The 25,829-nt window shown below is 38.4% G+C and overlaps 1 protein-coding gene across 5 annotated transcripts in view; it reads left to right on the forward strand.

Moving 5' to 3' along the window:
• DPH6 (diphthamine biosynthesis 6) overlaps positions 1 to 25,829 on the forward strand; it is a 267,666-nt gene that overhangs the window by 81,478 nt on the left and 160,359 nt on the right. For all 5 annotated transcript variants that reach the window (XM_044436301.1, XM_044436302.1, XM_044436306.1 and 2 more), the window contains one exon: positions 16,040 to 16,101. In XM_044436301.1, the coding sequence (XP_044292236.1) occupies positions 16,040 to 16,101 (62 nt within the window). The remainder of the gene's footprint in view (positions 1 to 16,039; positions 16,102 to 25,829) is intronic.

Below are 25,829 nucleotides of genomic sequence, written 5' to 3' on the forward strand. Positions count from 1 at the left end.
TCTTGTTGCATAATTCAGGCTTAAATTGAAGAAAGTAGGGAAAAACATTAGGCCACTCAGGTATGACCTAAATCATATCCCTGATGTGAATATACAGTAGAGATTAAACAGATTAAGGAATTAGGTCTGATAGATAGAGTGCCTGAAGAACTATGGACGGAGGTTTGCAACATTGTACAAGAGGCAGCAACTAAAACCATCCCAGAGAAAAAGAAATGCAAGAAAGCAAAATGGCCGTCTGAGGAAGCTTTACAAATAGCTGAGGAAAAAAAGGAGGTGAAAGGCAAGAGAGAAAGATACACCCAATTGAATGCAGAATTCCAGAGAATAGCTCGAAGAGATAAGAATGCCTTCTTAAATGAACAGTGCAAAGAAATAGAAGAGAACAATAGAAAAGGGAGGACCAGAGATCACAAGGCAGTGATCCATGGAGGGGAAATGTGGTTACTATCCTATAAGTAGATATAGCTGCCAACCAGTTCCAGCCACTTCTTGGGAGTTAGAACCTGCATGCCATAGACCTTACTTTGCAACCAAGAGAGGACACTTACTTTACCATTTCTGATAGCCAAGAGTGGGCAAGAAATATATGGTAAACCTATAATATTGGCAGCTAGTTGCCAAAGTCTGTTGTTTAGGCATGTTAATATCCAGTTCTGTTGTCAGACTTGTAGAATTTGCCCACAAAGTTGGAAGGATGTGAACCACTGTGATATTTTTTCTGTAGAGTATATCTAAAAATAAAACTATAACCATCCTTTAGAAGGTATTTTTATTATGGATACATTTAGTGTTAATATCACTTTTTCATATGAAGTGCAAGGAAAAGTATACAATAAAATCTCAGTGTAATCATTGAAGGGCCAATTTTGTTAACTGTTTTTTTACTGAGGGTCTTTAGTGGGACAGTATTAGATAACTGATTTCTAAATGGCCTGCACCTCCAACATTCAGTATAATAAATGCTAACTAGAGTGATCAGTTTAATTCTCAGTCTGTTCTAAGAATCCATGGTATATCAAAGCTCATAACAGCTCATCTCTGCTATTTATGTCCAGCCTATTGCCATAGGTATAGCCAGTGCTCCAAGTACATTTCTGCTGGCTAGGTTTTAACACCTATTAAAAATGCTTGATTTGAGGTAGTTATATCCTCATACCAACATGGATTTTCCATATAGTCTTCCTTTGAGTAAAAGCAATCGCACATGAAAACTGCATGAAACTATGCTTGAAGTAATTTTTTCACACTGTGATAGTCAAATGAGGGTTTTTCAAGACAACATGCCTTATGAAAAGCTAGTACAATCCCTGCACATTTGATTCCTCATATTGTGTTTCCTTGATGTGGTGATAATTGTTATATCTGTGGTTTAAGCCTTTCAGTGGACAAAAATAGTCATCATAGAAGGTGAAGCTCGGTACAGAAAAGATTCATAAAATATTAGAGTTGGAAGGGGCTATGAAGGTGATTGAGTCCAAGTCCCTGCTGTTGTAGGACAGCAATTTAAACCATCCCACTCAGATGGATGTCTCTAATGTGGGACTTCCATGACTTCTCTAGGCAGCTGATTCCACTCTTGTATTGCTGTGACAGTGAGGAAACTTTTCCTGATATCTAGCCTGAATTGAGTTTATTGAAACTTGACTTGATTATTTCATGCCCTACCCTCTGGTGTCAGCAAGAAGAGATCTTGACTTTTTTCTTTGTGACAGCTTTTGAGGTACTTCAGCTTTTGAGGGGGAAATCATGTCCCGCTTCAGTCTTTTCTTATCAAGGCTGAACATGCCCAATTCTCTCAGGTTGAGGTACTTGGTGTGGGTTGATTGGGTAGCCAGAAGAAATGCAGTTCAACCAGTTCGGAATTTGGTTGTACTCCCCTTAAAAGATTAGGAGAACAGCTTGGTAGTGCTCTAGGAAGTGGCATCAAAGTCTTGGAGTGCCTACCACCAGCTAAGATCCCATCTGGAGAGAGTTTTCAGGTCACAGTTATTTATATTCTTGTAACCTTCAGATTAGACTATTTCATTGTACATGTGATTTCTTTTGTAGACTGACTAGAAACTTCAGTTTATTCAAAGCTATGGACAAGAACCAATTGATGGTAACATATTTTTTTAGTTACCTTCGTGTGTCTAAGCACAATTTACAGTGATGATGCTTTCCTTTAAAACTTCTTATGGCTTAGGATCAAGGCATCTGATGCAACTCCTGAGTCCACACCAGCTTACTTGTGCACTGGGATAATATTTTGCAACTTTTTTCTAGGTGCCCCTCCCAAAAAAACTTCCAGTTAGGGAAGAAAGCATTCTCCATTTTGATATCACTTTTCCAGGGAGGTTTGTTTTCTTTGTGAAATCTTTGATTTTTGGTACTAGGTGAAGGCATTTGATTTTCCTAGAGTTTTAATGGTTAAAGCTTTCTTTGTTTTTAATACTGTCAGACTGTTGTAAGTTTTATAACTGCTAGGTTTACATTTATTTATTTATTTATTTATTTAGTGTTTGTGTGTGGGTGTATGCATGGCATTAGTGAATATGCATTGGTTTTTATTCTTCCTAGTCATCCTGGGAATATGCCATATTGAAAGGCAACATAAAATGGCATAAATGGATACTGCCAGTTGAAGTTCCTCCTTTCTTCCTCCTCCTTGAATTTCATCTCCATATTTATTGGACATGTATTGCAGATTGGTTATATATATCCAATAGTTTGCAATGCATTTATGGACATAATTAAAATATGCAGATAATTAATGGTTAAGGAGAAAATGTGGGGATTTTTTCAGTATGACATCTCCATTGTGCTAAAACAATGATTCCTTTGTGTCAGGACCCTTATAAAACATGACTGTAGCTTTTTGGTCAAGAGCATACTTACTGGAAGGTTATGGTTTTGGAAGCAATGGACTCTGTTAGTTTCTCACTGTATCTTTAGTTTGTTCATATTAAAGCCTTCAAAACATTCAAAGTCCACTGATTTTCTTAGAGAACATAAGAGCACAGTGTACTCTCCATATAATGCAAAGGATGTCCAGTTTGCAAAAATATCTGCAGCTTTCAAACTGAACAGGATTCTTTGTCCTTGGGAATTTGAGGTTTCTGTGTGGGAAGCTATACAAAAGTGAAGTTTGCCTTTTTAGTTTGCTTTGTCTTGAGAATCCCACAGTATCCAAACATGGGTGTCATAATCAGAATGGTGGGATAAAGAGTAGGACCCGCATACTCACAAAGCCCACTGTGCTGAATACCCCCTCCTCTCTCTTTGTTAAATTTTAATTCTTTTTATAGTTTGGCACTCTGTAATTAAGATGGTGGTGGGAAGTGCCTTGCCCAACACTTTCTTTTACATTGCTGGGCTGTGTAAGTGGATCCTGTGGTACCCTGCAGCACTGCTGTACATTTCCTAGTAAGATTGGAGGTGGAGTTGCTGAAGAGGCCTTCCAAGGTGCTCCTCAAACCTGTGATATCTCCATGTTATTGACTGATTGAGTTGTGTCTCACTTGATAGCTCATCACAGTGTTTTATTATTTGTTAGTTTTATCTGAATGCTGTGCAATAGCCAAAGCTCTCTGGGCAGTTTACAACAAGACCAGCTGTCCGGTTAGTTCACACCATGGCCAAACACTTGAATGTTAGAGCCATGTGGGGAAAAAGAGAGGACAATCTGCTGAAATGCTGGTTTTGTTCCCTTTCAGTGCACTTCTCTGCACTTGTTCATTCTGAGGTACACAAAACTTGCAAGAGATAAAAAGTGCGGGGGGGGGGTGTTATGTGAATCTTTTTTCAGTTTGTATCCCTCCTTCAGAAAATTCAAGTCTATCTCTTACGTTTAATGGATCCTTATATTACAACCAGTTATTACATTTAATCCAGTTTTCCTTTTAGCAAATAAAGTATGCTTTTGCATTGCTTCATTATGATGTCATCTTACACATTGAAGCTGATATACAAGTTGTTGGCATCTAAAACATTTCATTTCATTATTTTTCTTTAATTGTAAATTTAATTGATACTTTTTAAATGACATGTACAAAAGCAGTGACAACAACATATATATATATATATATATTCCCATCATCCTCTCTGATACATCACTTTCTTGGAAATAAGAGGAGACATTTTAATATGTGGCCTTTATATTCAGAAAGACTTCAGTAAATATAGTTAAAATAATATGCCTTGCAAGGCATATCTGATAGCTTTTAACTCCTGGCTATTATTGTATTCTCTTGTGAAACTATGTGGATGCCTGGGTAGCATATCATGTTACTTTTTCTCCTTTTCTTTACCTGCCCACCCCTTTAAATCCCTTGTTTGCTGCTTAACCAGCACATACTACAGTAATTATGGTGGTAGGCAGAGCTTTCATATTCTGTTCTTGCACCGTGGAATGTAAATGCACTTGACCTTTTTTGTTCCAGACATATTTCCTCCATACTGTTGTCATTTTAATTCATTTAGTACCACAGTTCACATTATTAACAATAATAAGGAAGATCCTTGTCAGATGTGTTTGGGCAAAATGGTACTTTAGAGTCCATCTTTCACCCTTGCTCTCGTTTTGTTCCCTGTGTGAGCATTTTTAGGATAAATATAATCCAGTGGAGTATTCCCTTCCCCCCCCCCCAAAAAAAAAATAGAGAAAAAAGAACAAGATCAGTCATTCACAAAGACAGAGAAAAGTTAATGCACATGGAATGATAACTGTATATAAAGCAGAACAGAGAAAAATTGTGGTAGAGGTACAGAAGGGACCTACAACAGAATGTTCTAATATTGTGTGTTCTTCTTCAGTGTTCTGTCAGTTAACCGTTCCCTTATGCAGATTTTTCTCAGCAGTCAAGTGAACATTTCGTGGCTACTCAGCACAGGGAAGAACACCGAAAAAGCCCTGCTGGATCAAACAAAGGGTCTGTTTAGTCCAGCTTTCTGTTCACACAGTAGCCGATCAGCTGCCAATGGGAAAACCAGAAGAATTAGTCCTCATTGAGCTAGTTTGTGCTGCCCCAAGGCGCCCCCCCACCCAGTTTTTTTCTTCTCTTATGCATGAATAATCAACATCCCTGGATTTTAGCTATAGAAGGAATAACGATTGAGGAGTTCCAGTTTTGTTCAGTTCAGTGTTCTTAAAAGAAATTGCAGACATCATATTCAGTAGACTTGAGGGCAAGCATGACCTGAAACAGGTAATGCTTTCCCTTGATCTGTCTTTGTGTAGATGTGGACCAAATAGATATCTGTGACTTGCGTGATATTTGAACAAAGTACAGAGTTCATGGGATGAGTAACATGGAATATAAGTTTAATTTTGCTGTGCCTTTTTTGTTGGACTGGCCTGAGACTTTTATTTATAGGACAGACTACAAAAATTTTTAAATATATAAATAAATAATACAAGTACGTATAAACTTGAATAACTGCTATCCCATTTAAAATCTGGAAACAATGACATGTTCTGGGATGTTGTGAGCTGGATTCTATCTATGTATGCACCTGTATGTGAAAGCTTGGTGGTCTGATAGGTGGAATATACGCTCTTGCTTCTTCACTACTACTTGTAGAGGAGAGATGGGGAAGCATATTGTTTGGGCTAGGTCCATGAGGCAAACAGGAAAATTGTCATCCTGAGACATTGTGTAGGGGACAGGATTGTTGCTGTTAGTCGCGAAGTTGTGTCCGACCCATTGTGACCCCATGGACAACATTCCTCCAGGCCTTCCTGTCCTCCACATCTCCCAGAGTCCACTCAAGCTCACACTAACTGCTTCAATGACTCCATCTAGCCACCTCATCCTCTGCCGTCCCCTTCTTCTTTTGCCATCTATTGTTCCCAGCATTACGCTCTTCTCCAGGAAGTCCTTCCTTCTCATTAGGTGGCCAAAGTATTTGAGTTTCATCTTCAGTATCTGGCCTTCTAAAGAGCAGTCAGGGTTGATCTCCTCTAGGACTGACTGGTTTGATCGCCTTGTGGTCCAAGGGACTCACAGAAGTCTCCTCCAGCACCACAATTCAAAGGCCTCAATTCTTTTGCACTCAGCCTTCCTTATAGTCCAGCTTTCACAGCCATACATTGCAACTGGGAAAACCATAGCCTTGACTAAACACACTTTTGTTGGCGGGGTGATGTCTCTGCTTTTTAGTTGGAAAAGAGTGTTTGCTATGACCATTGTATTCTCTTGACAAAATTCTACCAGCCTGTGCCCTGCTTCATTTTGTACTCCAAGGCCAAACTTGCCTGTTATTCCAGTTATCTTTTGGCTTCCTACTTTAGCATTCCAATCCCCCATGATGATAAGGACATCGTTTTTTGGAGTTATTTCTAGAAGGTGCTGTAGGCCTTCATAGAACTGGTCAACTTCAGCCTCTTCAGCACCAGTGGTTGGGGCATAGACTTGAACTATTGTGATGTTGAATGGTTTGCCTTGGATTCGAACTGAGATCATTCTGTCAGTTTGGAGATTGTATCCCAGTACTGCTTTTCCTACTCTTTTATTGACTATGAAGGCTACTCCATTTCTTCTGAGGGATTCTTGCCCGCAGTAGTATACCTGATGATCATCTGAATTAAAGTCACCTATTCCTGTCCAGTTTAGTTCACTGATTCCTAAGATGTCGATGTTCAGTCTTGTCATCTCTTGTTTGACAACTTCCAGCTTGTCTTGATTCATGGATCTTACATTCCAGGTTCCTATGGAGTATAGATCTTTGCAGCATCCGACTCTCCTTTCACCACCAGATACATCAACAACTGAGTGTCCTTTCGGCTTTGACCCAGTCGCTTCATTCTTTCTGGCGTTACTAGTACTAGCCCTCTGCTCTTCCCCAGTAGCACATTGGACACCTTCCGACCTGAGGGGCTCATCTTCCGGTGTCATATCTTTTTGCCTTTTGGTAGTGTTCATGGGGTTTTGATGGCAAAGATACTGGAATGGGTTGCCATTTCCTTCTCCAGTGGATCACGTTTTGTCAAAGGTCTTTGCTATGACCTGTCCATCTTGGGTGACCCTGCATGGCATAGCTCATAGCTTCATTGAGCTACGTAAGCCCCTTCGCCATGACAAGGCAGTGATCCATGAAGGAGAGGGGATGGGATACAAAAGCTTTTAATGAATAAAATAAATAATAAAATAAAATTGTGCCAGCCTTAAATAATTTAATCAGATGGAAAATACATTTAGCAAGACCATTGGTGCTACAGCAGTTCCCACTATAAAAGGGAAACCTGTTGTTAAAAGTCGAAGTAGTTTATTCCTTCCTATGACAAATTCTGTGATAAAGAACTTATCATAGAATCTGTGAAATTTCTAAATTGCAGTATTCTGCTTTCATAAATAATGTTCATACCACAGTTTCATTTATTTTTATTCAGACATATCCCATTGTATTTAATTGTGTGTCTGCCTAGATAAAGTGCATGGGATTGTAGCATCAGTGCATGGAACAGCTTTGCATGCATGCAAAGAGGACATGTGGGCATGAAGTTTTTGGTTTTCTGAGGATAACTCTGTCCTTCAGTTCTTATTCTCTGCATTTACTTGTGGAGTCCTTCCAATAAAATGAAAACAGATGGGACAACCTGAAAAAGACATGCTAGTAATTTGATTTTCACCACTTTCCTTCCTATATGAAGTCCTTGCTTTTGTTAAATTTACATAGATTGAAAGAATTTGGAGCCTATGCATGCTTTCCATGGTTAACCATATTGTCTCCTTCTGCCTTGCTTTTTGCTGTGACAAAAACTATTTTTGTAGAAAGTCAGTTGTGTGAGATGTACGATAAACATATGAGCTTAGTACCCTAACTTGCTTCATAAATAGTTTTTACCCAGGGCATACACAACAGTGAGTCTCCCTTATCGTGGGAAAGTTTTCTTTCACTCTTCCTTGAGGGATATTGAGTTAACTCCATTTTTATTAGCTCACTCTGTCCTAAACTTATTCAAAGGATGGTAAGACCTTTTCACATTTTGTTGCATTATGGTGTGCTGGTGGAGCAAATGATGACTGAATAAAATTTGATTGATGCATCTAATATTTTATGATGAGCTTTGCTTATATATAGAAGAAAGCATATGCTGGCATTTACAAGCTATATTTTGTCTAAATTAACATATGTGGTATAGATGACCCCCTTTTGTGGGGAAAGACACAAGTGAATAATTCTTTTTGTATGCTTCGGTATTTGTAATGTTCTGAAAATAAAGTATGAAATTTAATGAGATTTCCCTTTTTGGTTTAAACTGATTATACTGTCCCCTTTACAGATGAATGTCCTGAAAGGCATAATACACACAAAGGGGCTGGCCTTATCCCTGGCCTGTTTACCATGTTTCTAAGGTATGAGTATCTGTGTAGGAAAGGCTGTTTACATAGACCTCAACCTGAGCTGGCATTCTGCATAATTGGGGTTCTCGCTTACATAGAAAAACTAGGTGAATGGATGTGTATGTTTGCTTAGGAAACCTGATGTGTGGACAACAAGGACTAGAGTGGACTGAGGAATTGCAGGACCTTGACATGTGAAATGTCGTCTCAGCACCTTTCTAAGTGTGATGCCTCTTGTTTGAACTGTCTCCTCTATGATTCTCGCCTCACAAATTTAGGGCCACAGTGCAGTTCCTTGAAAATTACTGGAAGTTGGAGACCATCAGGCCCTTAAATTTTAGGATTGCATGCTGGCTATTAAAAGCTCTCCTACTTAGCTTTTGGTGCCACTTTTTACTATCCTTTCCCATGAAGCCCATACTTCATTTTTATAACATGTGTGATTTAGATCCGACTTCATCTGATAACTGTTCAGAGATGAATCCCCTTTGGAAGGCATTTACCAGAGTCACAGTGTGCATGGAGTCTTCATTATGTTTCCTTTGTTGGACAGCAGGATACATGAATTATTTTCCTGTCCACCTGCTCAGAGAGTCTTTGCCAAAGTAGGGTCACATGAGAGCCCTCTTGTGTACCTTTTCCAACATAAACTTTTTATCTCAGAAGGAGCCAAATGCAACATTCACACTAGCTTCTTTTCATTTAGTTAACACAGTTGGGAGAAATTGTTTGGAGGAAATCATTGCAGTCAATTTTAATGTAAACACTTGTCCTGCTAAAATCCAGATAGTTTTCGCTAAATGGTCTTATTCTTTTAAATGGCAAGTATTTTCAGCTCAAGTGACTTCCAGAGGCTTCTTTCTTCTTGCATACTCCAAGGATATTCTCTGCAGTCTGAAGCATCACGACTTTTTGATGCCTTCTGTCACAGTCCCGCTATCTGTCATACCAGTTTATCATCCACCCACAGAATTCTCCATGGTGTTTTCACAACCCATCACTAGATACATTTGAAAGGACCTCTGCAGTCTTTCTGCTTTTTTGTTGTTCTCCACCTACACAGGACCTGACTCTTTTCCTCTCGCAACTGTTTAGTGCCTTCTGTAGTCTGCAGAGGAACAAGGTTCTGTGTGATACTCATCTTCTGAACTGTTCTGGGGTTTCACTTTAAGCGGATAATTCATTGTTATAACTGTTTCCTAATAGAGACAGGATATCTGACCTGCACTGAGTTTACTCACTCAAACCTACAATGGATAGAATTTAATCAGATCACTGCAGCTGTCCCTTTGAATAAGGGCTGCATTTTCTAAGATTTCCTCTAGGTGGATCATCTTGTGGAATTCTGTGCAATTGCAACTTTCTCTACCAGAACTATGCATTTTTCCTAGTTGGTTTGCATTTGGTTTGTAGTTCATTATCTAATAGATACTCCTTTAACTTCCTTAGATGAGTTTTTGCTTTTAATCATTTATTTGTTTGATAGGATGTGGCCACTCAGAGAAAAAATTTACTGATTACCCATAGTTGAAGATTTTCTTTGTTCTATTGTTGAATCAGAATGGTTATCATCACTGTTTTCTAGGTGAAAAGCAACATTTAAATTTAATAAATAAATATACCTACCTTATTACCTGCTCTGCATAACCAAAACAGTCCACTGTTGCCTGTCGAAACCCCTGTGGGCCCTGGTGTGTGCAGGCTAGCATTTTGCACATTTCACTCCTCAACTAGGGATTCTTATTGCATCTGAACAGGGTCATTGTGGATTATGTGACAGTTAAGAAGCCCTTGCATAACACGACAAACCACATGGGAGGCTGGTTTGGACACAAGAACAGTGCTGGAGGTTGAATATGCAGAATGCTGCCTGGCACATACCACAACTCATTATGGCTTAAACAACCCACCATGGGCTGTTTTGTTTGAACTAGCTCTCTTTCTATTGAGTATAGGCTTTCTAATTTTATGAAAGTAAAGGCATGCCCTCTGCCAGTATTTCTTGCCCATTCTTTTCAAAACAGTGCATGGTTTATACAGGGTGTGGATGTACTGTGCAACTTCCATTGAGTAAAATAAATATCTTGATCAATGAATGGAAATCTGGTACATTTTCATTCACAAGCAAACATAATTGTAGTTCTCTTAATATGGGGGAAGCTCTAATCCTTTGTACCTTGTGGGATCAGATCCATGAGCCATTACTGTCTGTGATCTGCCATTATGACTCAGACTTACATCCCATTCTTACAGTCAATTATACATAATACATTTGTAAACTTTTTAGTGCCAGTCTTCAGAATGAAGCAAGATCCTTAGAGGCATTTTCTTAATTACCAGTTCTCATAATGGATTCATTAAAGCACTTAGTACTTGTCTTAAAAGGTTGTAAGGCTGAACATCAGCCTAAATTGGTTAGTCTGGGTGTTCGGTCTGTGTTAATTAAGGATGGCAATTTCAAAGGTATAGGTAGACAAGGTGCTACCCACCTAACTTCATCTTATGCAATAAAGACATATGAATATTTTTCAGCTTTAATCAGTTGCTTACAAATTAAACATGGAATAAGTTTGAGATGCCTCAAGATAGGTTTACTCTATTAAAGGAATGCCAATTAATTAAAATTTACTGTGTGTACCCATTTCAAGGGAAACTTCCCTCTCTCTGTGTTTCACTTTTTTCAAGCATGAGTTTTGCATTTCTTGAAACAAGTTATTAAAATATAACTTTAAATGATTTTATCAATAAAATCATTATAAAAGAACCTTAAGATAATATGAATTTAAGTGCTCTTTTGGTGAGCATGGCTCAGCCATTTTCAGTTCTTTCCGCCAACAAAATATCAAGATAAATCTCTTTTTCTGAAAAGGTCTGTAGCTTGTGCAGTAGCACTAAAATATGACTGAACTCTCCAGTATTAGAAAGTTACTGATACATTTTAGCACAGCAAGCAGCAAGATATTCTTAATCAATGATAGTTTAAGCAGGGAGGTATGCAGTTCCCATTAATAGATTTATCAGAAATTACACAGACTAGAAATTGCTTCTCAGACTCAATAAGCAACTAGTACTTGCATATACTGATTTTACAGTAAACTGTAGGCCATAATAGTTAGTCTAATTGGTTTTAGTTAGCATTGTAAAACAGTATTTTCAAGCATCTCATAGTATTTCTCCTGTTCCATGCTGGAATTCTTTGCAAGAAATAATGCTTTGCTTGCTTACTTGACAGTGGACAATAAATTGACTGATATAATTCAGTCAGGGAGTTGAAAAATGCACCAAAAATAATGGGGCATAACATGCTAGGGTTAACATTTATTCATAGATGATGCAATTAAATAAAATGGGCATTAACTTCAAGGTCAGTCACTAAAGTAATAAAACTGAATATTTTAATTGAATCATAATTGCTTCCCATAGATACATGCAAGTCAAATAAAATAGATGTCAGCATTGCAAATTATGATTCTTCCTCCTAATTAATTTCCTAATTCTGCATGGAGTTTTCAAAGGTCTGGTCCTTGTTGTGGGTTTATCCACTCATCCAGGTTATCTTCCCCCCCTCTCAGCCCCAGTTGATTCCACCTAAAGAAAAATGCAGTGTGATTGATTTTTATTCTATTAGAAATTTTATATAATTCTTTCTTTGCTTTGTTTACATAGGTATGATATTTCATTACAGCAAAATACATAGAGAAAAATAATAATTAAGCAAAGTTCTGTCTTTTTTCATCATTAAAACTGTGAGCACTGGTATCTCAATAACTGGGCAGAATTGACAAAATAACAATTAAGTCTGAGTAATGATTGTTTAGTGGACACAATGAATATCCCACAAGAGAGTTATATTTTTTGCAGCCTATTCTGTAGCCAGCTATGAGCTTGGTACATATTTCTGTTGGTAAAGAAAAATAAAAATACACAATAGTTCTGGTTTAAAATTAACCTTACAGGGTGGTGGAGAAAGAAAGTTGAAAGGATGCCTTTGAAGTATATCAGAGAGCTAGAAAAGGCATAGAAAGGGGAAGCTAAAATTATCAAGGGCTTTTGCTACAAGGAAAAGCTGAAATGGTTAGGGCATTTTTGTCCAGAAAAACAGATGACTAAGGGGGAACAATAGAAGCTTATAAAGTGTGAATTGAGAGACTAATTTTCATAATATTACAGCATGGGTCACACAATAACTTGAGTTTGTAGAACACAATAATCCATCCTGGGAATAAACCAGAATGGGTTGGTTGTTCTGCGAAGTACCATGTTGAGCCCGGTAGATGCTTGGGTTCCTTATGAGTGCTTCTCTTTCTCCCTCTTCCAGAGTGGAATGAATCTCCTCTTTCTGACAATGATTAGAAGTTGATTTTGTCTTCTTATGCTGTATCTTCAGTTTTTGTCCCTGAGATAAGGAAAGCTGACTGTGCAGCCAGTTTTTGCTATCCCCTTAGGAGCAGGCACAAGCTGTCTCTTCAGACTGCCTCGTGGCTTGGTGAGGCTGCTTCTTTCTGTCCTTTATTTGTTACTAATAGCTGAGGCCAAAAATTCCTTCTCCCCAATATTGCTTTTAATTATAAGCTCATGCAAGGTGAGCTGCCCTTTGAAAACAAAGGCATGAGGGAATGTTTGCTGAGAAGCGTATATATTTCACAAATGCCCTCTATTGGACAAGGACCTTCTCTTTTTATTCATTCTGTCTTTTGTTCTCCATGGAGGAGTAACTTTTCTCCTTGCTCTGGACCCTCTTTGGCTTCTAGAATGGTCAAACTGCTCCCCTCCCCCATGTTTTTAAGGAAAAAAGTTCATTCTGTTGATTGGCTGTCTAACAATGATTTATACCCTTTATTTATTTATTTATTTATTTATTTTTCGATTTATATCCTGCCTTTTTCCTACGAAGGGCTCAAGGCAGCTTACATCTCCTCCATCCTATCCCCACAACAACAACACTGTGAGGTCGGTTGGGCTGAGAGTCTGTGATTGACCCAAAGTCACCCAGTTGGCTCCATGGCTGAGCGGGGACTCGAACCCAGGTCATCTGAGTCCCAGTCCCATGCTCTTAACCACTACACCACACTGGCTCTCATTACAGAAGAAGATGCACTTTGCAAGGAAATAAATCTTAGGTAATAGAGAAGGTCCAGGATTGGAAAACTCTGACCTATCAAATGTTGGACTCCAGCTCCCACTGACTCCAGTCAGCAGGGCCAGTGGACTAAGACAATGAGAGTTGTAGTCCAGCAACATCTTGAGCGTCACAGGTTCCTCACCTATGCAAATCTTACCTACCTGAGAGTAAATCCTATTGAACTCAGTGAGGCTTACTTCTGATTAGACCTATATAGGATACACTATAACTAATATAAAATTCAAAAACTGCCTAAGGGATATAGCTCTTGGAGTTATGGCAGTTTCCAGTGGAGCTACTCCAGCATCAGTAGTTTGTTGCACTCAAAATAGCACCCTGGGTGAGTGTAAACTCTTGTTTCCATGTTGGAAAAGAGCTTAACAACACCTTTCTGCAAGATTGGCTCAGCTGCTCCAGAAATAAGCATTTGTTCCACATTATTCTTGGATGAATGCTTCATTGTGCAAGTAGTCACTCAGGCAAGTACAGGGATGCAATAGGATACTACACTTACTCTCTTTTTAATGCAGTGCTAAACTGAATGTGATAGTAAATATATGAACGGAACCAATGCACATGTTTTTCTTACATGAATAAGCAGTTAAAATTGCTATAAACTTTTTATGGGAAACTTATATTGGTGCCAGCAGAAGTGACCGTTTGCAATTATGATTGCAAGGAGTTTCTGAAGTGTGACCTTTGAGCTGTGACAGTGAGCATGAGAGAGAATAGGACTTCCAGTTCCAGAGCTACTGTGGCTTCCATGTAGTCACTGTCTGTACGGCAAAAGCACACTTGTGAATTGTATTCATGCAATAATTGCTCATCTAGTTTTTCCCCCCTAAGACAAATCCTGGAAAGAACTTCTATTTGAGACCTTGGGGAACTACTGTTAGTGGGTTTGATAGGCCAGTAATTGAAATATATGGCAGCTTATTGATTTCTAAAGGTCTGCAGATTCAGAAGTCAATCCTGTAGCTTGACATAACAGAAGAGAAGAAGATCCTGTAGGTTAACTCCATTGTCTCTTTCTCCATATTTTTATCCTGCTTGTCAGATAGGCTCTTGTAGTTTCTTACATACAATCATGAAAGAAGATTGTCCCTGTCTGCAGGTTTACAGTCTAAAAATATGATATATACAAGGAAGAAGGAATCAGGAAAGAGGAGGAAAATGCCTGAAACAATAATGACTACCACTACAAGCTGTTCAGTACCCAGTTCAAAAATATAGTAATGCCCTTTATATCTTCACTACAGTTTTCAGTTACATAGTTATCCGATCTCATGGACTAATTCCTGATGATAGTTTACTGTTGTTCTCTGATTTGCGAGTTATATATGATTTGCCAGCTACAGCTGAATGGCAATATGTGCAGTTGAAACATCTACTAGAATCTAGGTTTAGCTCTGCGACTTTTACAGCTTTAGAGCCCTTTTTGGTATTGGAAGTACTGATTGAGGCTCTCCATCCACAATCCACATCAACAGATATCTGTTATTCTTGAACTGCTTTAGAGTCTAAAGCAAGAATGGAATAGCAAATTGGAGTGTCCTGTTTTTCACAGCCAATGGATTGCTTCATTGGCATCTGCTTCAGAACTGATAATGTTTAATTCAGCAAAGGCTGATGTTTGGGGTATATTGGATTCCACATCTTTTTAATAAGGGTTTATCTAAATTGGCAGCTGTTGGCAGTGTCATGCAGGTAATGCTTCTTTTGTTCACCTGTTGGGGCAATGCCCAATGACTGCCTATTTTTGGAAGAGGATAATAGATTTTGTGATGGAGTGTTCTTTAATATTTACGAACATTCATGTTCTTCTTAACTATCTACCTGTCTCTTGAAACTTAATGCAAGGTCAGCATAAATGGATTCTCTGTGCCCTTTTGACAGCTAAAAGATTAATATTACAACACTGGAAGGGCAAATGGTCACCTTTGATAACACAATGGGTAGAGGATTTGATGAAGCTTTTGATTTTTGAATAGATGGCCTTTAGGTATAAACCTCAGATGAATAAATAAACTGATATCTGGGCTGCCTTTCTGAAAGTCTATGCATAGTTATCCCCCATAACAATAGCCTATTTTGCTATACATAAAATGAAAAGGGGCACACAGTATATGTATGTTCCATGTAATAGATTGTCATGGAAGAAAACAGCAACTTTTTCCTTTCCTTTTCTTTCTCTGTTTTTAATTTTGTTGTTACTTTTGAAACTCACAATAAAAATCAATTAAAAAATCTCATGGACTATAGTTCCATTGTCTTAATAGGCACAGCCCATTTTCCATTTTTGCTGGATGACGTTTCTCTGAATAGAAAGCAGACAGTGAAACAAAGTGTGTTATTTTCCAGCTGGTGTGCAGGGCAAAGGAAATGAACTTACTTTTCCCAAGGATGGAAATCAGTTGTTCAAAGGGAATAAGAGAGTGCGTTCCGGCTAAGGACATCTGTTTTTGCCTGAACATTATTTTTGATATGCAGGGACTGTTTTCTAAAGGAGAAGGATTCTTTTTAAAAAAGTAATCTTCAACGCCCAAGTAGTACTTTGTAGTCTAAAATATATTTTAACATCTCTTGGCAGGTTTAGATCCAGTCAAACATCTAGGAAAAACATTGTGTGAAATGGAACCTTATCTTTTGGAAGTAAGTATTCTAAAAAGTATATTTGAAATGTTCTGTGCTTCAGAAAATAAGTTCTATGTGGAGGAAACTGCTGAATGAAAGTGCACCAACATTTACTTTGCGAAACAGAATTTAACATACTAGAAATACTAAAGCCCAGAATTTAATATACTACAAATACCAGTTTTCAGTAACATAGTACACAAAGTAAAATTGCTCCATTTGACAAATACCATCTTACTGCATTTTTGAGAAGAGTTGACTAAACATTTTTGGGTTGTGCATAGCATACACTCACTAAAATCATTGAGACTTATGTTAGTCTTGGTGAATTTTAAAGAAAAGGATATTTATCCTCAAAATATTGTTCTTATTTCTGATAATTAATCAGACATAAGAACAGGATTTCCCTGATTAAAGCTAAAGAAAGCTTCTTCCCTTGCCTAGTGATGCCAGTGTAGATTCCTGTTCTCAGCAGTGTTCCTAGTACACCTAGTACACCTGGTCTGAAGGAGCCTTGCAGGCAGCAGGTGAGGGTTGCATTCAGGATATGGAGTTGTGCATCTCTGCTTTTGGGCCATTTGTAGATTATACTTGAGAGTGCTTTTGGCCATTCTGCAGTAAATATCAGTAAATTATGCCTTTAAATAATGTAATTTCCTTGGTTTTGGAGTTAACTGACCTATGTGCAAGAGTGAAATTTAATTTGGAACTGAATTGAACACGTTTATTCAGTGCTCAGCCATTGTAGACCTAACTACTCTCCCCCTTTCTCATTCTGCACATATTTGAGGGAACTGTGGAGTCCCTTGAAAATTCCTTCCCAGACTTCATAACATGTCTGGTAACTCAAGTTAAGCTAAATTAGATAGGAATCTCTTTGCTTCAAGTTTATCACTTGGTTTAGCTAAAACCTAATCACCACTACCTTATTGAATTAAAGAGCAGCACAATTCTAACATGTTAAGAAGGAGAGCTCTAACTGGGCTACTGAGTTACAGCTCCGCTGCCTTCCCAGCATCTTTCTGCCCAACTCAATCTAGTGGGTTAACTATTTTGCAGAAATGTGGTTGAATGGACTAAGAATCATCCTAGATCAGAACCCACCAGTCAAATAAGCCAAATGGTTAATTGACAAGCACATGTAAGGTAGAAGTTCTGACAAAAAAAATAAATGGAGGAAATGGTAGGATGAACTTCTAATATTCTCCTATCAGATGTAATAAGCAAGTAAGTTGTATTGTAGTTCCTCTGCATGCCACATAAAATGAAAGGCAGTAGGAATGTGTTTAAAATCAAAAGTTATCCTTTACAGCCTCTTGGCTGAAAAGTCAGGTAGAAACTAAAGAATGTAGCCTCTGCTAATGCCAGCTGTTGGGACCCATGACAAAAGTACTGTTGTATGTCTGCATGAACTTTACCTGTGAAATTGCAGAGGCATAGACTGTTAGGAAAATGGACATGGATGGAAGAAAGGTCAGCTGATGGATTTTTGGCTATTTGAGAGGAAGGCATGTGTCTGGCTCAAATACACTTCTGCTACATATGTACAAATAACATGCATTTTCAGCCATATGACTTGTTGCATTCCAAACTTGTTGCACCAGGATGCCTGGCTTGTATATGTTCCTGCTTAGTGGAAAGCATCACTTGTTAAAGGATGCCATGAGCACAGCAATATGCATGCATATCTTTGCACTGGAGTCTTCATGCAGAGTTGCTGGTTGTAGTGGAAGTGGGGATTGTACTTCCGACATCCATTTTGAATACATCCATTTTGATCTACACATGACTGTATGGATCACTTCTCACAGAGAAGGCTTTGGCTCTAATCTAAAGTTTTGTGTATAGTTTAATATATATGTGGACCATCCATGTAAATACACCCTTTTTAGCTTCAGTGCCAGGCCAGCTGTGTGGATGGTAAAGTTCATAGGAGCTCAGTGTGCACTGATACTGATGCATGCCTAAATAATATTTGGATAGTATTGCAAAGAGTACTCTTATGAAATGTGAAGTTCACTTCCCAATAGTAGTCTAAAGGTGAGTTATATCCCACCTTTACTCATTTCCAGTTCAGATTTTGTTTGAACACAAACACAAAACAGTCTCACAACTTGTCTTCCTTCCTAATCATTTGGAGAAAAGGCATCTCTAGCTGTAGGGATTATTACAGTTATATCATAAGCTGAACCTCTTCAGTGAATGGCTGTACAGTTTCATCATCTGAGGTACTGATGGCCATATTATAACTCCTTCACTCTACTGATGCTATCTGAGCTTTGTTTATATAATCAGAATGATAAGAGAGATATCATAGGTAAACTGAGATCACGTGAGCTCTTAAAGTTGCCTACCCTTTTGCCAAGAGGAGGTAGTAGAAGTTAGACAATTGCTTCTTTTTTCAAATGATGCTGTTTAGCATATATTTTATCATAGTTGAACAATAAGCAATGTCATCTTCTAGATTTGGTTTCCTCAGCAGGGCTGAAGGCACTTCATAGAGTACTGTGGAGGCAAGATGCTTAGGAAATGCTCTTTCTTGTTGGTAGGGGTTTTGTGTTTTCTGTAAATGTCAGCATACATAAATATTTTACTAGATATTTAGCTAGCTTTATAACTTAGTGAAACTGAAGCATAAACACCAGCTGCAGAGAAAGTTGAGGCTATGCTTCTAAAAATATTTCCTTTGAATTCTGTCAGGGGGCGTTGTATGCGTATGTGGTAGAGAAAGAAAGTGCTGAAGAAAATGGGCCAATTTTGGAAAGGCTCTTTATTCATTTGCCATTTGTCAGCTCCAAAGTTTTACTTATACTATACTTATACTGAAGTTTTAGTCCTTTTTTAATAAAGATATTACAAGGCGGATAAATATTAAAATATATACTTCAATTATTTAGATTTTTTGCCAGCTTGATCCCAAGGAATAAGGGATGATAACACAAAATTTAGCCGTTCTGATCTAGAGTTAGAGATTTACTTTCATGTCTTCATAATCATAAAGCTAGACTAGTACAGTGCATTCTGTTTAGGGTCTACCTTTGTTTCTGAATGCAGCCATAATTGGGGAGGGTCCACAGTGGCAACTCACAACTTTGGCACATCAGGCTCCTAGAGAGAGTTGCACTTCTCTTAAAGGACAAGGTTCATAATCTGGGAGTGTTCCTGGACCCTGAGCTCTTCCTGGTATTCCAGATGGGCTCTGTTCCAGGAGTATTTTTACCAACTCCAGATGATTTACCAGCTATGCTCATATTTGGATCAGGATAGGCATGCCATGGTCATTGATGCACTGGTAATCTCCAGATTGGACTACTGTAATGCACTATACATGGGATTTCCCTTGGAGATAGTACAGATTCTTCAAATGATCCAGATCAGGGCAGCACAGTTGCTAATGAGGACCAGTTCTTACGAACATAGTACACCTGCCGTCTGTCATTTATACTAGCTGAATGCAGGGTTTTGACTATGACATTCAAAGTCCTAAACAGCTTGGGACCACAGTATCTTAGGGAGTGCCTTACTCAGTATATTCCTACCCATTGCCTGTGATCATCAGTTGAGGCCCCTCTCCCTAAGGAGGTTAAGGGGGAGAATGCAAGGAGAAGCTCCTTTTCTGTCGTGGTACCCTAGTTATGAAATGCTCTATCACTGGAGATTCACCAGGCACCTATTTTGTTGAGTTTCAGGAGCCTGGCAAAAACTTTTCTTTTCCAACACACCCATGGCACTTCTTTATATCAATGGCAGTGGTTTTAATATAGTAATTTATGTTTTATTTTTATTTAATTGTCTTTTTGTGATTTTATTCTGTTTAATTATCATGACCTTAATTGTATTATTTCACCACTGTTATATATTGATATTTTATTACAATGGCTGCTCAGAGAGCTTGATGCTAATTTGCAGCTTTCAAAGAAATCAAATAAACAAACAAAGAAGGCTTGTTCTCTCCAGATGATTTGGCCTACAGCCTTAGATAGCAGAGCCAGTGATGATGGATGGTGGGAGTTGTAGCCCCTCAGGTGTTTTGGCATACGAGTTGCTCATCTCTGTCCTAGCATCTCTTTTAAGCCTTGTAAGTTCTTTCTTATTCAGCATTGTCCACAGCATCTAGGTAGAGTAGCAAACCAAAAGGCTGCCCAGAAGAACAAAGAAAATATCAGAGCTCAGAAAGATACTGGCATTCAAGTAAGATTTAACCAAAACAGGAACCATTCCTTTGTAGTATTTTCCATCCAGGAGGATCTAAAGACTACCATGAGGGGATGGGGGTTCATTCAGTGCCTGAGGATGGTAGGCTAGGCCAATGCTGCAATCTAGTTCCATGGCTGACTGTATGGGGAAGGTGCGCATGAGGATGGTCAATAAACCACAGTGGCTTGTTAGCCATCATTGTGAATGCTGCTGCATTGCTGCCACCTGTGAACCCAACAGCCTCATTTTGTTCTAGGGTTGCTTAGTGGTTCCCAGCCACCTGCCATCACTTGGTTCTCATGTAATGACAAAGGGTGTCAGGGATAATTATAAAAATGGACTGGCAGACCCCTAACACATGTGGGCATGGTTAACAGACACAGTGACTTATTAAGCACCCTCATGTGTAAAAACTGGTTCAGATACAAGATTTCCAATTTGAACTCCCACTGTTGCTGGCATGGTGACTGCTTCTAGCACCCTAGGGAAAAAAACCCAAAGTTTTTAGGTTTATGTAATTACATATCTACATGTATATGCAGCTACATATATTTTGTAGCCATCATATATAGTGCAGTAGTTCTATACTTATTCTAGGTCAGAACAACTGTTAATGTATTAGTGATGTGAATTGGTCAATAGATTGACCTGGTATTAGATATTTTCTATGCTAGCTGAAGAATACCAATACCAACACAAAAATCAATGGCTGAAATAGAAATATGATGGCTGTGTATAGGTATCACAATAAACCAGGACAAGCAACCTGGTACCATCCAGATGTTTTACACTGCAACTCCCATAATTTCAAACATTGGTCATGCTACTTAGTGCTTATGGGAGTTGTAGTCCAAACTGCCTGGACAACACTAGGTTGTCTGCACCTGCAATCTGTTATAGTTTAACTGTGATGGAAATGAGTCTAACCCTGCCTTGGGTTCATGCAGTTACCTCTTCTCTGGTAGGGCTGCAAGGAGTTCAGAAGATTTTGCTCCCCTTGTAGATTAACCACAATTTAGAATGTTGTTCCAATCCTAACAGTGGCCAATATTAAATATGTTTAATTTGAAACAAGAATAATCACAGCTAGTTGGTTTGGATGACATGGCAACCAGAAGTTAATCCAAAGCAAAATGCTTCTTCACAGCCACACCAGAAGGTTGGGTTATGAGGCTGTGGAGAAAGGACAGGTAATTTTTGCAAGCTTTGGTGTTAGATGTGATTGGATAATTCATACCTTCCTGTCACAGAAACAAAGCAGGACTACTTGCCCTGAGTAAGAGTAATTTGGAAAGAGCATGTGTATGGCCTCACAGGCATTCTAACAGTTCCCTCAAGTCATATTACTGTGGCCTAGCATACAGTTTGGGAGTGAGTCTTATAGTGGGTTAGCTGATATTATGCCTGAAGCATTAAGAGCTAGGATCACTGACAGTGAGAAAGATTCAGTGTCATTAAAAAAATCAGTGTGATATACTTTTGTCTTCACAATGAATATTTATGTTCAGTGCAAGTTTTGCTGTTCATTGCTTTAAAAAAGCCTTTACTGTGATCTAAATTTTTATGAACCACTAGAAGTGTTTCTATGCTAATGTAGGTGTTTGTCTTAAGATTTAGACTTAAGTTGTATAGCAGTGAATAACAAAACCAGCAAATATAGCTAGATGTGGGCTGATTTTGACATAAGGAATGTACCACAATTTCCCTTTCCAAATTTTTCATATTGAATCATAATGCTTGTTATACTTGTCAGATCAAATTGTGTGAAGTTCAGAACTTAAAATACTAACTTGTTTCATAGCAATGCAAATGCAAATTGTTGCATTGCACTGTCATATGAATGTGAAACACTACCCATTTGCTTTTTGTTAACTACTCATTTTGCATAAAAACCTGGGGAATTTCTTTCTTGTGCCTGGAGTGTACTTAGCATCTTTCAGAGGTGCACATTTGTAAGATCGATCTTTCTGCATCTTTTCTTAAGATATATGTGGAAGGGGTAACACAACTGGTTCCTGGAGATATGAACGCATAAATTTTGCTGTGAAGTTAAGCACTTCCATTAACCTACCTCCAAAAGTATGTCCATCTCACGATAAGGGTGTGCACCCAGCAAATTTTGAAAGAAGCACTCGGTGTGGGAAGTTAGGATATTCCAACAACAACAGAAATCAGACCACTGGGCACTCTGGAGTGTTTGATCTTGATTTACAGGAAGGATTTATGGCATCAAAGAGGCACCATTAGAACAAACTGTTTTAGAAAAGTTGTAAACAGTTATTTTTTATGTTATATCCTTTTTGGGGGTATTTATGAGGAAGAACAGCCTCATATTTTGTTGTTCCAAATATAGCTGCATTTTGAAAAGGCTTTTGTAGCTGTTCATACCTGGCGGGGGTCTCCATTTCAAACAGCTTTTCAGCAGTAGTTTTTGGCAGGAAAAAGAATAAGCTGTTTTGACTAACTGTTTTGTAAGTTGTCCATTCTTATTGCATCAGCATTAATTATTCTTGATGGATTTGTCCTACAAGAACCTTACAGCAGCTTCTGACAGGTGGAGCTATCTTTTATGTCAGCAGTGTGAGCTTTGGAAGTGAAAGCTTGATTAAGTGAATGTTTGGTTATTTTTAGACAATGAGATATTCTCTCATTAAAAGGAAAATGTCTGATAACATAGGCCTGGAAAAGATAATTTGATCTTTATTTGAAAAAAAGATTTCAATTTACCATTCAAAATGAGTAAACAGACATGATTTAATTATATGACAGATAACATCTTCATTTGAGCTATATATATATTTCCCCCAAGTAAAAGGTTGAAGGGGAGTTAAAGAAAAAGAGCCTTCTTAAATATTCCATTTTAGTCAGGCTGAAAGATTAAAAGTGTCCACTAAAAAGGATTAAGTTCAGCTGCACTTGTTGCTACAGTCAAATATCAGGTTGTACTGCTGCTTTTCTGTTGCTGCATCAGCCAGTCTCTTTCACTCTGTGGCACTCTGCTCCCATGATTGCAGGGGCCTAAGTTGAATGCACCCTTTTCTCCATCGCTGTAGTGGTACACAAGTTTCAGAGAGTATTTCTGCTGTTCCTCAAGAGTTTCTACCCAGAACTTCTCTCCAGGTCCAACTACACATTATGCTTACAATATAGTATATAGCAGTTCCTTGGTTTGTGGTGTGGGGAGGGGGAGGTGCACGTCCTAACCTAACCATAGTGAGAAGAGAGGGGAAGTGTACTCCTTTCCTAATCTGGACTAGTCAGAAGAGAAATTGCCCCATATTCATGTCCAGGAGCTTTAGAAAACAGCTTCTTTGGGGCCAATGCAAAGCTCCCCCCCCCCCCCCCCCCCCGAAACTTCTAGCTGACTGGGAGATACAATTTCTCTACTGATTGGGCCTGTGGATATAAGAAGTACACCTTTCCTTACTTCATGTTGCATATTCCTTTCATGTAGGAATTATTCATGGTTCATGAGCACACAGTCTATTAAGCATCAAAGCTACATGTGATCCAATAAGTGCAATGAATGCTTTCTCCTTTACTGCTGTTTTTAGGTCTGGGTAGGGATCTGCAGTTCTGGGAAATCTGTTTAGTTTGAGCTTCCCAGCATTTCCATCTGCTAGTCAGAAATGGACAGTACCAGGTTCTTTTTTATTCTGTTACTGTGTGTGAAGTAGTTGAGCATGTTGAGAATCATAACCTGTGCATTTGTAGCACCATGTTTGAATATGGCGGTTTGTATAAATCAGGTCTACTGGACAAAAGGCATCTGAATCTTTAAATTTGCATAAGTGAGTTGCATTTGTAAAACCATTAGGTAACCCTGTTGCAGCTTATTCCCTTGGCCATTATTCTTGCTAGTTTCATTCTCTCATTGATTCATTATTAGTGTGCCCTTTTACTGTTTTGCAAAGAACTGGCCATTGTCAATTCTTCCTAGTTCAGTATTGCAGGATGATTTCATGATTTGTGCTTATCAAATAGAAACATTTTAAATTTATTTTCAGTTATTTTCCAGCTCCCATGATTTGTGCAACTGGAGGCATGGGTTTTTAGTCCTTTCCCTCTTCATCATTCTTCCTATTGATATTACACACACGACATCTGATTCCTTATGACAGTATATTTGTTCCAAAATAATACTGTGCATTGTGTTCACTTGAGAATGGTTATACTGTTGTATTTTGATTTGTTTTAAACAACATGATAGGTCTTACTGGTGAGACAGCCAGCTCAAGTCACATCAGTCCTGTGAAATACACAATTTTTCACAGCTTTGAGATGCTCAGAAATGTAGGGCTGTACAGTTTGGACAAATTCTCTGTCCAAATTGAAAAACAAACTTGTGCAAAAAATGGCAGGTTTTACAAGTATGCTGCCCCAGCAGGTCAAGTTGGTGCTATCATGGGGGAAATGGAACAGAATTTAGAGGGCTGAGTCAGGTAAATCATTGGATTTTCACCCTGAAAAAGATGCCTTGCACTTTTCTAGGTTTGGAACATGCAAATTAATAGTAAGGAAATGCTGTTGAATCTGTGCAGAAAGTCTTACTGCTGGGTGGCAAGAAAAAAACTGAAATTAAAGGGGAGATGGGCATATACAGAATGAAAGCCAAATATGCTGTCTGGGAACAATGAAATAGGAACACTGGATTTTAGAAAGAAACAATGCATACCACTGACTTTGCTTCACTATTTTCATAGCAACTAGAAGGGTGGGTCCTGAACTATTAGAGTCATATGTAAACATCAGTCCTAGTGCTGTCCTTGTATCTGCCCCAATTGTTCCAATAATTTTATTGAACATCAATCAGCTAGCTTCTTGTTTGTTTTTCCCTTTCCCTTTAATGGAAGTCATATCAATATTCCTGTAAGAAGTATATACAAACACTATTTGGGGGAATGATGGGATACAAATTAAGCAAAGAGAGAATTTATATGATTAAAAAACCTCAAGGTTGCTTGTTTCCCTAAATGTGCATTATGGATGAATCTTTGGTATTTGGTAGTAAAACTCAGATAGGTGAGAACTCATAGAAACATTGAATTGGAAGGGGCCATTGAGTCCAATCCAGATCATTCCAGGAATCCAGCTTAAAACATCCCTGACAGATGGCTGTCCAGTCGCTGCTTACATACCTCCAATAAAGGGCAGCCTACTAACTTCCTAGGTAGCTGGTTCAATTGTCTGACTGCTATGACCATTATGAACTTTTCAATGAAGTTCAAGTTCAGTTGGTTTGTTGGTTAAACATGTGCTGATGTTTGTGTGGGATTTAATGCTGCTTTCTGTCACAAGGTAATACTCATGGAAGCAGCAAGCAATCCTATGATGACATCCACATAGCACTATATCATTCTATTAGCTTCCCAATAAAAGGTTTGCAAGTGTAATACCTATTTTAGACTGGGTGTTCTGTAGATATTATGGACTTCAGCAACAATCAACCCCAGCCAGTATGATCAATGGTAAGGAATTCAGGAAATTTAGTTATTTCATTTTTATACTGCCCAGTAGTCAAGGCCCTCTGCTTGGTTAACAAATGTCGA

This window comes from Varanus komodoensis, unplaced genomic scaffold (assembly GCF_004798865.1).
Source record: "Varanus komodoensis strain SLA01 unplaced genomic scaffold, ASM479886v1 scaffold3, whole genome shotgun sequence".
Classification (NCBI taxonomy): Eukaryota; Metazoa; Chordata; class Lepidosauria; order Squamata; family Varanidae; genus Varanus; species Varanus komodoensis.